Source organism: Microcebus murinus, chromosome 25 (genome assembly GCF_040939455.1).
Source record: "Microcebus murinus isolate Inina chromosome 25, M.murinus_Inina_mat1.0, whole genome shotgun sequence".
Taxonomy (NCBI): domain Eukaryota; kingdom Metazoa; phylum Chordata; class Mammalia; order Primates; family Cheirogaleidae; genus Microcebus; species Microcebus murinus.
The window spans coordinates 16,745,669-16,761,533 of record NC_134128.1 but is presented as its reverse complement, the minus strand read 5'-3'; the positions used below and the strand labels follow the sequence as shown (position 1 = coordinate 16,761,533).

General features: G+C 43.9%; 1 protein-coding gene across 4 annotated transcripts in view; it reads left to right on the top strand.

Annotated features, from left to right (window-relative positions):
- Window positions 1-15,865, top strand: part of CCNY (cyclin Y) — a 203,840-nt gene that overhangs the window by 151,829 nt on the left and 36,146 nt on the right. For all 4 annotated transcript variants that reach the window (XM_075997613.1, XM_075997612.1, XM_020284146.2 and 1 more), the window contains 2 exons: window positions 1,452-1,526; window positions 13,956-13,990. In XM_075997613.1, the coding sequence (XP_075853728.1) occupies window positions 1,460-1,526; window positions 13,956-13,990 (102 nt within the window). In that variant the 5' untranslated portion in view covers window positions 1,452-1,459. The remainder of the gene's footprint in view (window positions 1-1,451; window positions 1,527-13,955; window positions 13,991-15,865) is intronic.

Sequence of the window (15,865 nt, the reverse complement as noted above, 5' to 3'; positions counted from 1 at the left end):
CCAGCTAATTTTTTCTATTTATATATATTTTAGTTGTCCAGATAATTTCTATTTTTAGTAGAGATGGGGTATCACTCTTGCCCAGGCTGGTCCCGAACTCTTGACCTTGAGCGATTCGCCTGCCTCGGCCAACAGGTGTTTCTTTAATCTAGTTGCCAGTGGGAAGTTAGAGTCTAGTTAGGAAGCGGTTGGCTGGTAATGGGAGAACTGCCTCACTTCAGAGGGTTGCTGAGTGGATAAGGAATTAGGTGTAGCCTCCGTCCTCATTTCTCTATCATTTTATCTTTGACTTGATGAGCTATTAAAGCCAAGGCTAGGCCCCATCTACTTTTTATGGGTGTTGATTAAGATTCTCTGCGAGTTTATTGAAATAATTTGATCCCCAAAAAGTTTTTATTCTGATGCTGTAAACTGATCTGAAGGCCATTCAGACTTTCCGGGAATTTTGATCTCTTTCCTCCCCTAACTTAATTTTTCTATTTTGGTTAACCATTCTTTTCCCATGGAATCAGGTTGTTTTTTTTTTTTTTAAACTGGAAAAACTCTTCTATGATGGGATTCTAAGTTGTTTACATCATATTGACAAGTCTCAACCCTTGGAGATTGTCCTAAGGCAGGGATTGCAAAACCAAATGCCTGTGGGGGTAGAAAAGTGCGACAGTGAGTGTCGGGAGAGCCCAGTGTGTGGGGGAGGGTCACACTGGAGAGCTGGAGCCCCAGGTCCCATCTGAAGGGGCACAGCTGCTGGGCTCCAGCGATCATGACCATTGGGGTGTGAGCCTTGTGTTGCCAGATGATCTTATTTCTCAAGAGAAGCTGAAAACAGGGATTTGTTTTTTCCTTTGTGATGGGTGTTTGAAATCTCTTGAGTTTTATAGGTTGGCTTAAATTTAAAAAATGAAAAAGTATTAAACAAAACACACCTGTGGCCTGTATTAGGCCCACAAATGGCTGATTTGCAGCTTTTGCTCTAAGGGATACATTTTGCCTGTTTAGAAAATAACAATCTTAGGCAGGATACAAGGATGCTGGTGCGGCCCAACCAGTTGAGGTAACCTATTTTAATCACCTTTACCTGGAAAATATCACTTACTAAACTGTAGGGCTTAGATGAGTCTGCTGTGACGAGTAACTCTCTTTAATTGTACATGATCACTCTGTCCTTCTATTTTGTGTATCTTGGGTGCAGAGCAGACTTTTCAAAAGAAAATGGAGGGTTTTTTAGGCTAATAGATCTCCAGCCAAGTGTCTAATTTTTACGTTTGACTTTTTAAAACTTCTAAATAGCACTGTTTTCAATCTTACCAAAAGGCTCTATTAACACAGTAACTATAGCTTTCTGAAATCCTTGAATGTATTTGCAATTTAAGGTTGAAAAAATGAAAATTAATCTTGACTCTCTCATTATCAGATGGTTTATTCATGTAATTTCTTTTTTTTTTTCTTTAAAGATTTGAACATGGAATTCAATCCTTCAGATCATCCTCGGGCCAGCACAATATTCCTCAGTAAATCTCAGACAGACGGTAGGTTCCTAATTTATGTTTCTTTAAAAAAAGAGAAAGAAAAAAAGGCTCATGTTGGTAATTAGCCTAAGTCTTGATTTTTTCACTAGATTTGGCTTTCCAGATGAAATTAGAATCCCCTTTAGTGACCCTCAAGTATACAGTTTAATGGTGGTTCCCTTGGATTGTTTCTTCTTTTGTAATTAGTAATGTTTATAGAATTTCCTATTTGAAGCAGCTGTCCTCATTTTGCCAGTCAGCTATATTCTGTACATATTCTGTAAGTTTCTACCCTGAGTCAGAAATTTTCCTTTAAGAATTGATGTTTGTATAATTTCTCAAAAGATCAGAAGTATTTGTTAACGATATATAAAAGAAAGCAAAATATGATCCTTAAATAAAAGTACTGTTAACTAGCTCTGTTGTGTTGTTGAAGAGATGAGTTGAACCCGTACACTAGATAATGTTTTCTTTTTCACAACACTTGCAATAACCAGCTTATTCTTAAAGATCCCGTGATCTTTGTGGTTCATGTCAGGTGTATGTGGGATTTCTCCTAGAGGTTTTTGTCTCTTTTCAGCCCCTGAAGTATCTCACTGTCCCTGGCCCTTGGCTAGAGATAAGATGGAACTTATACAACACAGTGAGCACACATTTTCTTAGTTGGATTCCAGTAGAAAAGTGTGGCAGGAGGAATTTGTAAATGGTGACATAGTGATCAGGATGTTATTTTAAGATGCCAGAGCCCTACAAAATTCTATACCTGACTCTTTTGGCAAATCGCTAAGCTCTAATTTAGAGAAGATCCCAAATTGAATAGAAATATAGCCAGACATGTTTAAGACAGTAAGTTCATATATAAGAATCGATAGCTCTTCAATAATGATAATTTTGGCAAGGTTTAATGCTTATGTCATATTGGTGATCTGTAACTAAGCAGGCCCCTGACTTGATTTGAAAGACTTTGAAGTACGTTTTAGATGTGTTTCTGGTACTAAAAAACCGTTTTCCCCAGGTGAAGCAGGAAGCCATTGGGAGGGGTAGGCTAATTACTAGGGAAGGAGAGTGCCAGTGAGGATGAGGGTTTGAGGGGTAGGGAACCTGCAGCCTCAGGGCCCCTCAGCTGAATCCAAACTTCACGGAACAAATCCCTTCATTAAAAAGATTCGTTCTGTAAAATTTGTATTTAGTCAAAAGGCTGCACTCAAGGATCCAGAAGGCCACATGTGGCCCCAAGGCTGCAGGTTTCCCACCCCTTTATGCAGACGCTTTATGCTGTGAAAACAAGGTAAAAGTTTGACTTACTTTTAGGGTTGGTTCTTGCTTCCTGTGAACTTAGGGTACAGACCAACTTCATTCAGATGTTCTGACCAGATTCCTATGAAATTGCATCAGAGCCTCTGAGTGGATGACACACCTCGATTGTCACGGTGAAAGGAAACTTGACCTAGGGCGGGATTGCCCCAGACACAGCTTAGGGGACTCTGGCTTCCTCTTTCCCTTTGCTCTAGGAGTCACTCCCCTTCCTCTTCCGGGACACCAGGGCAACTCCTCTGTCTGTTGCTTCACTTTTTTCTTAAATGCTGCATCTTCCCACTCAACATGTGCACAGACTTGAGTCTCACAGGTAGAAAATGAGAAAAGGGAAAATAACCGGCACCTCGGCCAGGTATTCCTCTCTACCCTCTGTTTGGTGACAGCTTCTGCACCAGCGCCGCCCTCTCTCCGACCCACTGGGGTCGCCCTCCACCCTGCCATCGTGTGGTGCACGCGTGGTAGTTACCCGAGGACATCTTCCCTCACTTGGCTCTTGCCTACTTGTGTGGCGCTTGCTGTCACCGACTGCTCCACATTTCTTAGAACTTCTCTTTTGGCTTCCTATTTTCCAGCAGGCCAACTTGCTGGAAACCAGTGCATCTAATAAACAATTGCTTTATGGATAATTACATAGGTTTTTAAAATAAATAGATTTGGTAACATCAATAAATGAATGCTTTGGTGACATGGTTGTCAGAGCACTGGGTATTTGGCAAGTCGGGCTTTTGGCAGATGGGTCCTGAGAAATGCTGCCTTGCTGTAAGCTCCTATCCGACATAAATAAGCCACCTCCATTCATCCCTTTATCCACTATTTCCCGGGGTCTGTTCTTTACCCTCTTAGTTTTTTGTTCTACACAGTTCCTCGTGGCTTTCATGTCAACTGTCAAGTCTCATCAGATTTTTCTTTGTGCTCTTCAAAACCCAAGTATCCACCTGCCGCTGGACAGGTTTGCCACGGAGGCTGTGTAGGTTCCTCTGACCCAGTATGCGTGAGACAGAACCCAGGAACTCCAGCCACCTTTCTGCATTCCTACCCTGCCTGGGTCTCCAAGCCAGGGGAGGCTTTGGGATTTTCCTCCTCTCTTCCCCCTTCTCAGTTCTCAACAGTCGGGCAGTGGTGCCAGGGCGCGCTTCATGCTGGCCCGGGAGAGTGGCTGTGCACGTTTCATCCCAGCTCCAGTCACATCACCTTGGGGTGCCTGCACAGAAGACATATACCAGTCCAGCTGGTTGAAAGAAGGAAAAATGACAATGCCAGGAAACGTTCTGGATTTGATTATGATAATTCTTCATTCGGATAAACTTACATTTCCATTGCAAGACCCCTGTACTAGAACAGTTCATAAATGTGGGTCTTACACACCCTAATTTTTTTCTAATTGGAGGAAATGTTGTAGTCTGAGACAGTAAGGCACATAGTACCCTTTCTGATTCTTTTGAGTCTGGTGGTTGCTCCTCTTTCCTTCAGGTGGATGTACTCCGAGAGTAGTGCAGACTAAGTTGGGATGATGACAGTCACATTAGGGCAGCTGCTGCTTGGGACCATAGCCATGGAGCGTTTCGACCGTTACAGCCTCCTCTTCTCTCAGACCCCTCACACTCTCTCTTCTCCAGTGCTGATGGTCTGACAAACAGGCTGTCGGCCACGCACCCACCTGCCACAACTGGTCAGTTGCCTGATTCAGGTGGTACCTGCTGCATTAAGTCATTAGAATTTCTTGCTGAATTCCCTTTCCCTCTGGATATCAAAGAGATTCAGGCTGGACTTGGAATTTTCTTCTCATTGTGCATCAGGAAGCTGGAAACTCCAGCAAAACTGAATGGTAATAGAGTGCTGCTCATTAGGTCCATCGAGTGGCTGAAGGTAGGGCTTTTATAGTGACTGCTGTCTCATTTCTTCACACAGATGGGCTGCCATTCAACAAAGGGACCAAGGGTTCCTCATGGGGGTAGAGGAAATTGCCAGGCAAGAGAGAAGTTAGATCGCTAGGCTGGCCTTGGCTTTTCATGCTATCATTTTTACTTGTGTGGAAGAATTGTAGTTCTTGGTGTCTTTGGCTTTTTTATACCTATTTCAGTTCATTGTTTTCAAAGATACAAGAGCCTCCTCTTTAAGACAACAGCCAACCTACATATTTTTCTCTTTTAATTAGTATGGTTTTTAGAGGTTCCTTACCTTAGCAAAGAATTTGGACAAAAATATAATCCTCTGTGTGTGTGTGTTGCACACGTGCAATCTTTGTTTCTCAAGAATCTCTTGAAATAGTGAAAGAGATAAAAACTATTTGTCCCTTGAGAGGCTTGAAACCAAAGTAGGAACATTAAATTTCAGAAATAAAACTATGAGCCATGGTTTTCTTTGCACATCCTTTTAGAAATACTGACGTTGAAAAGTGTTTTGTGGCCGTCCTCTGTTTAGCTCACGTTTTTGTTCCTGGGCAGTGTTGAACTTGTGGCATCGCAAGACGACCAGCCTTTTTGGACTCCTTTTGTCTGGCATTTGGGAGCAGCTACCCCTGCGCCTTGCTGGGTCTCTTCCCTCAGGGTGCTCCCGTGGCCTTCCTGCCATCGCCTCAGCTACGTCTCCCCAGCTCTGCATCACCTGCGAGGGTGCTGGGTGCTGGAATGCCCCTTTTTTCCAGCTGCCACTCAGGCCCTGTGTGCCTCTTCCCAGCGCTCATCAGCGACCCTGCCCGCTGCCCACCCAGCAGCTGCTTGTGGGTGACGTTTCCCACTTTCCACTGATTCCCGACAGGCACCTTTCCCCAGCTGCGTGACATCTCTGAAGTCAGCGCAGTCAATGACTTGCCAAAATTTAATTGGCAGCATTTTTTTTTTGTTTCTTAGTGGCTCATAGAGTAATGGTGCACCAGAACATCAGTGACATTAAATTCAGTGCACTTCCTGTGTGCCTCCATACTACTGATTATTACGTGATTATTTTTATGGTCTATGAGTAAGGAAATAATGTGTGTTTTCCTAGATTGCATGTTGCTTGAGGATGGGATGCCTTCCTCACTTTGCAGTCTCTGTACCCAGTGCAGTGACTAGTACATAGAAGAAACTTACAAAGACAAGGGAATGAAGGCAGGTCGTTGTGCTCTGTCCTGGGCAGATGTGCTGTGGCACTGTGACAATCTTCACTGATGAACAGCTTTGTTTTGTGCTGCAACTTCGCTTTCTTCTGTCTGCCCTAATTTTGTTAAAAAAGGACACATCCATTATTTGGGGCAGGAGGATGTAGATTTTTTTTAGGCCCACTGGTGTTTTGGGGCTTCCTCTGTCTGGGTCTGGATGTGACATGACTGTCCCATCCTGAGGCCAGACCTCCCCTCTGCAGTCATCTCTGGAGGTGCACGAGGCAGGGGCGTGTGCAGGGTCTCTTGTCCAGAACCCCGCCCAGTAAAAGGGACGAGAGAGGCCCTTGTTGGGTGCCGCGGCTGGCTTGGGAGCCTCACCCCACTGCAGTGTCTGATGTCTTGGTCCTTCCGGTGTGGAGAAAGCTGCTGGTGCAGGACAAAGTCAGGTGAAATCAATTAGACTCAGAATGTCAGCCTTTCTTGCTATCCTTTTTCCTGTATCCTCTTTCCTGGGCTGTGCTGTCCTCAGATTCAGAAATCAGAATATTGCTCAGTGAGCGCAGATCCAGAACAGCGGTTCCAGTGGTAACTCCACCAGGCTGGGAGGCTTGATGTCCCCTCTTCCCCAGGCCTGTTCCTACGTGGCCTGTTGACAGACATAAACTCTTACTTTTCAACTCTGTTTCTTAAAACTCTGAGCACCTTCCAGGGTTAGCACAGACGACTAACCCTGTCAGGACTTCCCACAGCATATCATGTGGTAGCCTGTCTTACGTGGTTTATGTTTTTGGTTGGCTGCCCCATGACCTATAGGACGGCAGCTGACTTTCATTGATGATGTGACCACGTGAGAACAGTCACCACGTGAGAACAGTTAATGCCTTGGAAAGATTTCCTGAAACCATGATTCTCTGGAACCCAACTGCCTGAGCTGAAGGCTTAGATCCATCACTCTCTGTGTGATCTTGGTGCATATGGTTCATATGATCTTCCTGAATCTCAGTTTTTCAACTGTGAAACAGAATTAGTGCTTCACGAGATTGTCAGGAGGACTGAATGTGTAATTTGTCAACGTGGTTAGCCCGGTACCCAAGACAGCATAAGTTCTGAGTCCATGCGATCTTCACTCTGGGGTGTGGGTTTTCATTTGCTCAGTGGATTGAGTTTTCCCCTCATCTGGGTCTCTGCCATTGTCTTAGTTTATTTTAGATTTAGAGTCATCCTTTGTGCTGACTGTAACACCACAACCAGAACGCTGGGTCTGCCCAGGAGGAGAAGGGTGATGTCTGGGCTCTGCTGCACCTAGGTCCATCTTTTTCTATCTGTGTTTCCTTGATACAGATAGACCAATCTTGTCTCCCCCCCCCCCATTTAAGAGTTGCTTCCATACACCTTGAAAGCAAACCAGGAAGAGATCAGGTTTGAAATACCAGCATTTCATAGCAGCCTTTATAATAGTATACACAGCACTATTGATTTTTTTTTTAGGTGAGATTCAATGTTAACCTCACTTCCACCTTGTGCCAGGATAGACTTCTGATGGATTGACTGGTGATAGATTAAATGTAACAAATGTAATTGTAAATATCTAGAAACAATACAAATGAATACTTAGTGTCAGAATGGGGAAGGGGCATGTGAGTTTATAAAAGCAATGGAGGAAGTTGCCTAAAAATGAAAACTCTGTCAAAGTATATCCTGAAAATAAAATCATCAAATAGTATTTTCCCATCATTCATATGAAAAAGGATTAATACCTTTACATATTAAAGAATTACTATATAACTAATAAAAATGCTTACATACCAATAGAAAAATGGGCCTATTTCCATTGGCATGTTTGTGTGAATATATGTATATTTGCACATATTTAAATACAAATACTTCCATATGCAAGCGTAGATATAACATTTGTTGTGTCTGTGTAAGTGTGCTCAGGAGAGACTTGGAGGATACACACTAAAATATTAATAGTGGTTATCTCTAGGTTGTCAGATTATACAGGTTGAGGATCTCAAATACAAAATCCAGAATGCTCCAAAATATGTAACTTTTTGCTCACCCATATGACATTCAAAGGCTTTCAGATTTTTGGATTTGGGACACTCAAATAATGCAGATATTCCAAAATCTGAAAACATTTCTGGACCCAAGCATTTTTATAAGGGATACTCAATCTGTATATATTTAAGACTATATCTCTATCTTTTCTAAGTTTTAATTTTTATTTGTAATTACATTTTGTTTATCCTGCTCTGTATTTTCCAGATTTTCAACAAAAAGCATGCAGTTTTATAATTAGAAAAAAACTTTTTTTTTTTTTTTTTTTTGAGACAGAGTCTCGCTTTCTTGCCTAGGCTAGAGTGAGTGCCGTGGCGTCAGCCTAGCTCACAGCAACCTCAAACTCCTGGGTCAAGCAATCCTCCTGCCTCAGCCTCCCGAGTAGCTGGGACTACAGGCACGAGCCACCATGCCCGGCTGATTTTTATATTATATATATTAGTTGGCCAATTAATTTCTTTCTATTTTTATGGTAGAGACGGGGTCTCGCTCAGGCTGGTTTTGAACTCCTGACCTTGAGCAATCCGCCCGCCTCGGCCTCCCAGAAGAAAAAAACTTTTAAAAAGGATCTCACTTAGTTGATGTTTCTGTGCTTCAGAAGAAATCCTTTGGCCCTAGGTATTCTCTACGGGAAGCAGAAAACATCTAAAGTTAGCAGCTGAGGTGGATATTTGTTCTTTGAACAGTTTCCTCCTTATGTTCTTCCTACAGCTGCCTCCTACTCTCTCCCCTGGAATTTTCTCCTCTCCATGACTGGGGCTGTCCTAGACATCTTTGAAATTTTTGTCTTTTCATTTTTGTTTCGTCTGCCTTGCTTATTTAGATTTCGATTTGCATATACAGAATGTACTATTCCTCTGTGCCCAGACAGAGAATAAACGTCGAAGCAGCCAGAGGTCTGGGAGAAGCTCCTTCCTGCAGCTCAGGAGGTGCACCTCGTGGGGAAGTCACCTTACTGGGATGCCGGGTTCTGTGCTCCAGAGCATGGGGTGACGTCCCTGCCACAGTGCACTTTGTGCCTTGGTGCTTAGTCCTCATGACACAGCTTCCTGTCAGGCTGGGAGCGCAGCAAGGCGGGGGCCTCTGTATGCACTCCGAACAGGGGCTCACCAGTTGTTTGAATTAAGTGAATGATTGAATTCACCTAATTAATGAAAATTGTAGGAGTTGTATGGTAATCTCAAACTTCATTGTAAGAAAATTAAGATTGAACTCTTAATCGTGCAAAACCTGATTTACACTACCCACAGGAAAAGAGAAAGAAATAAAAGCTTTTCTTTTGAACCAGATTTTGTTTTGAACCAGATTTTTGTGATGTACATTGGTGCTGCTATCTCAGCAATCAGTTTTACATCTCTAAACAAAACTGTCATTCTTTATAGTTGAAGCATGCCATGTGTGTGGTCTGCCCCTCCATTATATCCAGAGTAATTAATTGTCTAAGTACTTTTCTCTGTAGAGTAGCTTAGCTCTGTTCACATCAGGTTCTAATTGTCACTCTGTTTTTAAGTGGGACTCATTCCATGCAGATCCAGAAGAGCCCTGCACGTAGCAGTGCTGCTCCCGGAGACCGGGTGGTGGAGAGGAAGCAGCGCAGCCCACCTCTCCACTGTCACCCTTGGTCACTACCTGCCCAGGCTGACTCCCCAATTTTAACAGCAGGATGTTGGATTAGATGGGATCCTAGGACCTCCTTAGTTCTAACATCCTATAGCTTCGTGGTGGTCCATGCTTGCCATGGAAAGGTCTGTCTTAGAAATGGAAGAGGAGAAACCAAGGTAATTTTTTGTAATGCCTATCTGTAAAAAGGGTTTAGCTGAAATTGCATTCAGGTTAACAAATATTCATTAATAATTAGATTTTTCCAGAAAGTTGTATTTTTCAGAGTCAATGGGTGAGTGCGGTGGCTCATGCCTATAATCCTAGCACTTTGGGAGACCAGGGTAGGGATCACTTGAAGCCAGGAGTTTGAGACTAGCCTGCGCAACATAGTGAGACCCCCATCCCCACAAAAATTAGCCAGGTGTGGTGGTGTGTACCTGTAGTCCCAGCTACTCAGGAGGATCGCTTGAGCCAGGAGTTCAAGGCTGTAGCACTCCAGCCTGGGCAACAGAGGAAGGATCCTGTCTCTAGAAAAAAGAAAACAAACCAAAAAAGAAGTAAAGAAATTTTAATACTGTGGCTTTGTGGTAAGTGAGTGTCCCATAGTAACTTAAGTGAATTTTGTTTGTACCCCAGATTGCAAATGCTGTTCTGTGCTCTTCATTCCCCATTTTATCTGGAGAAGACTTTTAATGTCATCAGCAGTGTTTTTGCTGATTTTAGATGGCTTGTTTTTAAAGCTTCTAGTACATTTTCTGTTAAAGTCATTATGGACTGTTACTATGGCCAATTAAAAATCCTCTTAACAAACTATCACAAAGTGGATCAGAGGACATTGCTGTTATTCTCCTCCTGGGAAAGATTAGATTTATGTTCCACATCCATTTATTGCTTGTTTTTCCTACCAAAGCAAAATATGACTATCAGTTCACTTAATTATGTAGGAACTCAGAAAACTCCAGAGATTTTGATTGATATGTTACTAATAACCAAAAATATTGAAGTTTTAAAAATGATTGAAGCTACCCATTAGGAATGAGTTGGCATATTGCATATACCATTACATAAAACAAAATAGCTACAGCATTTTGAATTTCAGAGCTGATTAATCAGCCTCAGTACTTTCAAATTTATTTTAAAGGCAGATATAGATTAATTTTATTTGTTTGTTTTTTTTGGTGATACACTACTATAAGAGATTCTGTTTATTTTATTACTCCCCCCACAGTAATGTCTTAGTCCTTCTCCGACTAACTTAGGGGAAAAGGCATAATTAATTTTAAGGACACCAGGGTATCTCAGAAGCCTCATGAGTTAGGTGGAGCTGGGCACTAAAGGCCCTTAGGAACGAAGGCAGCACCTGCCTCCTCCCTGTCACCCCTCCCTGGTGTTTCTCCACATGACAGCTATGTGGGATCCTCAGGCCCCACCTCCAGCTTTGCTGATTCAGTAGGGGAATCATAGGATTCAAAATATAGTCATATGCATGGCCTCAACTTAGTACAATGCAAGGGCATGAAGCAAAATCAGTACAAGGCAAAGGGCAAGTTCCTAAGAAAACCAGGAGCAGCCTCCATGGTTGCACAGGCTGCTCTCTACTCCCCAGTCACAGATGTGTCGTGACAACATCTGTGAAATGTCGTCAGCCAGGGAAGGTTGAAGCCACAGAGCCCAAGGGTTTTATCGAGGGCTGCTCGTGTAGGAAACCTCTGCCTCGTATGTACCCAAATCCCAGACTCCCAGAAGGAAAGCAGATGTTCGGCATGGACCATACGGTTTGTGCAGACAGTTTAGGGACAGTGAGGGAGTGGCAAGGACCTTCCCAAATCCAAGTTCCCAGATACCAGCCAGGGGCCTGCTTTGCAAGGATGGCAGTCAGATCTGTGTTTACTCTTTCCTGTGTGGCAGGAGATGGCACGCACCCCATGCCTGAGCTTTTGTACCTTCGCTGAAGGCGCTAGCAGTGATGAGCTAGCTAGCACCCTGAGTGTGCTCGAACTCCAAATTCCCAGGAGAGAGCATTAGTCCATCCACTCTGATGGCAGTATGGTCAGAGAAATGGGTCACCTAGTCCAAACACAACTATTAGGAATTCTTCCTATGCAGGGACAGGTCGTTGTTTTGGGGGCTCAGAAGGTGCTCCAAAGGGAAATCAGTCGCAGGCTGCATCTTGCAAAGGCCCCTCTAGGAGGGCTATTACAAAACAGTACAGGGAAGTGGCACCTGATTCAGGACCTGGGAGCCCCAAGTTTCAGGTTGGATTCAATAGGCCCAATTGCTCTGAAGGAAATAGGATAGCATGTGGGTGTTCATTTGTATAAAAGCAGTGAGTGCCTAAGAGATTCTGTAATAGATTTGGACAACTTATCCGTAGGTGTTTTGTCGTAGTCTTAGTAACCTGTTGGGTTTTTATGCCATTTTAATTGCAACCAGTTGGAGTTCATGGACATGGCCTGATTCGTCCCTAAATCTGATCCTTGTAGGCGATGTACATTTTTACAATATTCCCATTTGTCTACTGTGCTTTTGTTCCGTTGTATTAAAGCTCTTTGTAAACCTTTCAGTCAAAACTATTGAAGGTTATGCATTTCAGCCTTCTCTTCTATGTTTGAATAATCCTTAATTTTCTCAATAGTTCCCATGGAAGAAGCACTAGTATTTCTTGGGGCATAGATGTCTTTTATCTGCTGAAGGCAGGGGCTGCTGTTAAGCTGTCAGGGTGACCTTATTATGGGAGGTGGTTCCCGTGATTGGGAGACACAAAGTCTCTGTCGCACAAACCTGTCGCTGAGATGCTCTTGGAAGAGCTAAGTGTTATCTACAGGGATTAGTGGACACTCTGTCAGCTCTGTGGCCCACATAGAAGGTGTTTATAGATCCCTTCAGCCAGTGGGAAGTCACCATAGAAATGTCATACCCTGATCCTTGGCCACTTGCATAATAGTGTTGAAATAATGTTAGCAAAACACATACATGTGCACATGTGATTATGAATCCATACACATGCACTTGCGTGCACGCACACACATATAAATATATGCCAGTAAGCTGAAACCCAGCACTTCCAGCCAGACCCTCATTTTTCTTTTGTTATGGTTCACTTGTGGACACTTGTGCAGGATCAGGTCGGAGTAGTCACCCGCTTTACACTGTGCATGGCAGGCGCAGCCCGTCACCGCTGCCTGCGCACTCGAGCTCTGTGTGTGCTGGTCTGGCCTCCGGTGTGGCTGGGGCACCTGGCACTCTGCATGTGGCGCTCGCCTTCTGTCCTGCAATAGGAGCAGGCCAGTGGCCCCTGCACAAGGGTCCATCGGATGGCTTGGCGTAGGCACCTTCTGCCTGTCGGTCTCTCTCAACACACCCAGCAGTGAGCACCCATCCTGAGACTGTTTGCTTTTGTATTGGGAATATCTTTGCATTGGCAAGGTGGGGAGAGCAGTCATTCCAGAGAAGATGGGACTTGTACAGAAAAGAGAAGTGTTTCCTTGTGAATCTAAGAACAGCATAGGAATGATAGGAAAACAATTCCTGAGCGCCTCCAAGAGATCAGCTGGAGGGCTTTTAAAAAGGGCAGTGAATCTGTTTTGGGGGTGTGGACCACAGTGGGGAAAACCCCTCCTCAGATGAAAGCTAGATTTACGTACTATCTTTTAGGGTGCCTGAGGTAGCATTATTGACTCCCTGTGACCTACGATGTCATCTCCTTGAAGGAAGCCTATTCTTTATGTCCTCTACAGAGACTACTCAATAAATGTGTCACACCCACAAAAGTGAGTCTTCAGGAAAGAAAATGCAGAATTCAGTGATACCAGGTCACATTACAGGCTCCTCTGGGGCTGTGAGAGCTCCTTTCCTGAGGAACACTCTGAGGGGACAGGTGGGGGAGGGGCGGCTACTGGGGACTGGGCTGTGCAGGCCACATGTGCGGACAGCAGTGTGAGATGTAAATGTCTTCCTGTACCTTAATGCTGTTATGGATATTGTTATTTATATTTCCCGTGTGTACTATGGACATTTATGGGTCTGGTTGGGTTAGAAATAAATAGTCCTATTATTTGTTGATCTTATTAAACTAATGGATGCAGGCAAGTTTTATGAGATTTACTAATTAATCTTCAGTTGTTGGAAATCTATTGCCCCTTAATTGATTTCAGCTGCAGTTATTTTGTTAGGGTGCTGCTGTTTAAGTGGATGTGTATATCCTGCTGTCAGCCGAGGGCAGGTCTGCATTTGTGCAGGTCCCACATTCTTATATTTGGTAAATGAACAACTGGGGTACGGTGGTTGGTGGAAGGATGGGACCACGACACAGGGCCCAGTCCTCAGCAACCTGGGAGGGGTTGGCATGCAGGCATGTAACATTTCTGTTGCATCTTTTGTTTTCACAGTGAGAGAAAAACGCAAGAGTCTCTTCATTAACCATGTAAGTGAAGCTGCCTCCCTGTGTTTTTCATAATAACCGTACAGCGTAAAGAGCTTAAGTAACTGCGTCTGTGATGGATGAAAATGGTTCACGTATTTTGTCACTACCTGGAAGAACGTGAAGAACGTTGCAGTGTACTTCCTCTTAGTTTGGTGTGCAACTGGACAAGCATCTCTCTGCATTTATCCACTGTCCCAAGTGTTTTTCTAGACGCCCTAGACTGCTGCTGTTCACGGGACGGTGTGCATGAGCAATACAAACACCAAACACCACACAGCAGGTCCAAATGAAAGCCACTTCTTTTTGATTTCTAATTCTTTCCTTCCCCTCCTCTCACCCCAAATTACTTTCTCTCTTGTAGCTTAGTTCCATTTGGATAAGCACATACTTGTTTTCCATGAGGCTCTCTGCCTGCATACTCTGTCCTCTCCCCAGCTGTGGTTTGTGGGTCTAGTAGAGTGTGTGTTCTTTTGTTGCTCCAAGAAAGAGGATAAACTTGGTAGCGCTTTAATTTTAAAAGGAGTTTTAAAAATTGGGGTCTAGTCACTTGGCTGTTCTGAGCAGTAGCTCCCTCCCCTGGTGGCCAGGTGTGAGGTCCCCCATGGAGATACTTCATCCCCCTTCCTCAGACAGCAGGTGCAGCTGGCTGGCTCTAGTCCCCACCCCATACCCCATGGCAAGCCCTGCCACCAGGCATGTTATAGCCACCCCTCCTTCTCTTTTTAAATACATGCTCCTTTAGGATAGAAGACTATCTCCAAGGGGTAGAGAATGATGAAGTAGGTAAATTATCAAAATAAAGTATGGTGTAAATCCTCATATGGAAAATAAGAATGGCGTATTTGACCAAACAAAGGTCTTTCTCAGGATTTTTAGACTGTCTTCATATAAATATTTGCTGATCTTGAAATACTTGGCCCAAAAGCTGTGTATTAAGGAGACTCAAAGCCATATTATATTCCTTGCCCTTTGAAAATCTCGACAAAGTGCAGTTGGAAAGAAATTCATGAGCGGAGACCATGCACTCAAGGGGCACCATGCCGAGCCCTTAGGAGACTGGTGATTGATTGCTTTGTAGTCAGTGTCAGTATATATGTGCATATACGGTTTTCTAGGGATCAGAGGGTTTATCGTTTTTATCATATTCTTAAAACAATCTGTGACTTCTCCCCTGGTCCCTTAAATTTGGAAGCATCTATGTAAAGCATCTGTGGAATTACAATATATGTCATGAGGAAAATACAATGGAAATTGCCAGGCGTTGTTTTGCAGTGTATACCTGGATATAGAAATTTGAATGATTGGAACGAATTCTCTAAATCCTTGCTTCCATTACTTTGCCTTCTGGGTGCGCTTGAACACTTTCCCACTCATTAGCACATTTGCCAAGGAGCTTGCAAGGGGAAGAGAAGAGTGAAACCATAGCCGCCTTTCCTGTGTGCTGCAGCTCCGCTGGTATATTAAAGAAAGACGGGCATGGGAGTGGGATTGTCCATGCTGCTCAGTTCTGATCATGGCTGAGACAGAGGCGTGCTCTCACAGTTCCACCCTGCACATCTGTTTTTACAAGCTCCCCCTTAGCCTCACATTTTGTGTCCTGCACAGTGCTGTCCTGGCCCCTGCCACACCCTGAATACGTCGGTGGGACCCAGCACGTGGATTAGGATGGCAGGCCATGCGTGCTAGGAACCCAGCCCAGCCTTCAAACCTCTGGAAAACCTCATCTTCTGCCCCAAAGAGTGAGATCACACAGTTGAGATCCACTCAAATGCACCTGTTCCTATGGAAAAGCAACCTCTGTGCCAAGTGTCTTATGATATGATATAGGTGACCCTGTGACACAAACAGCATGTCCCTTCCAAACCATGAACAGAC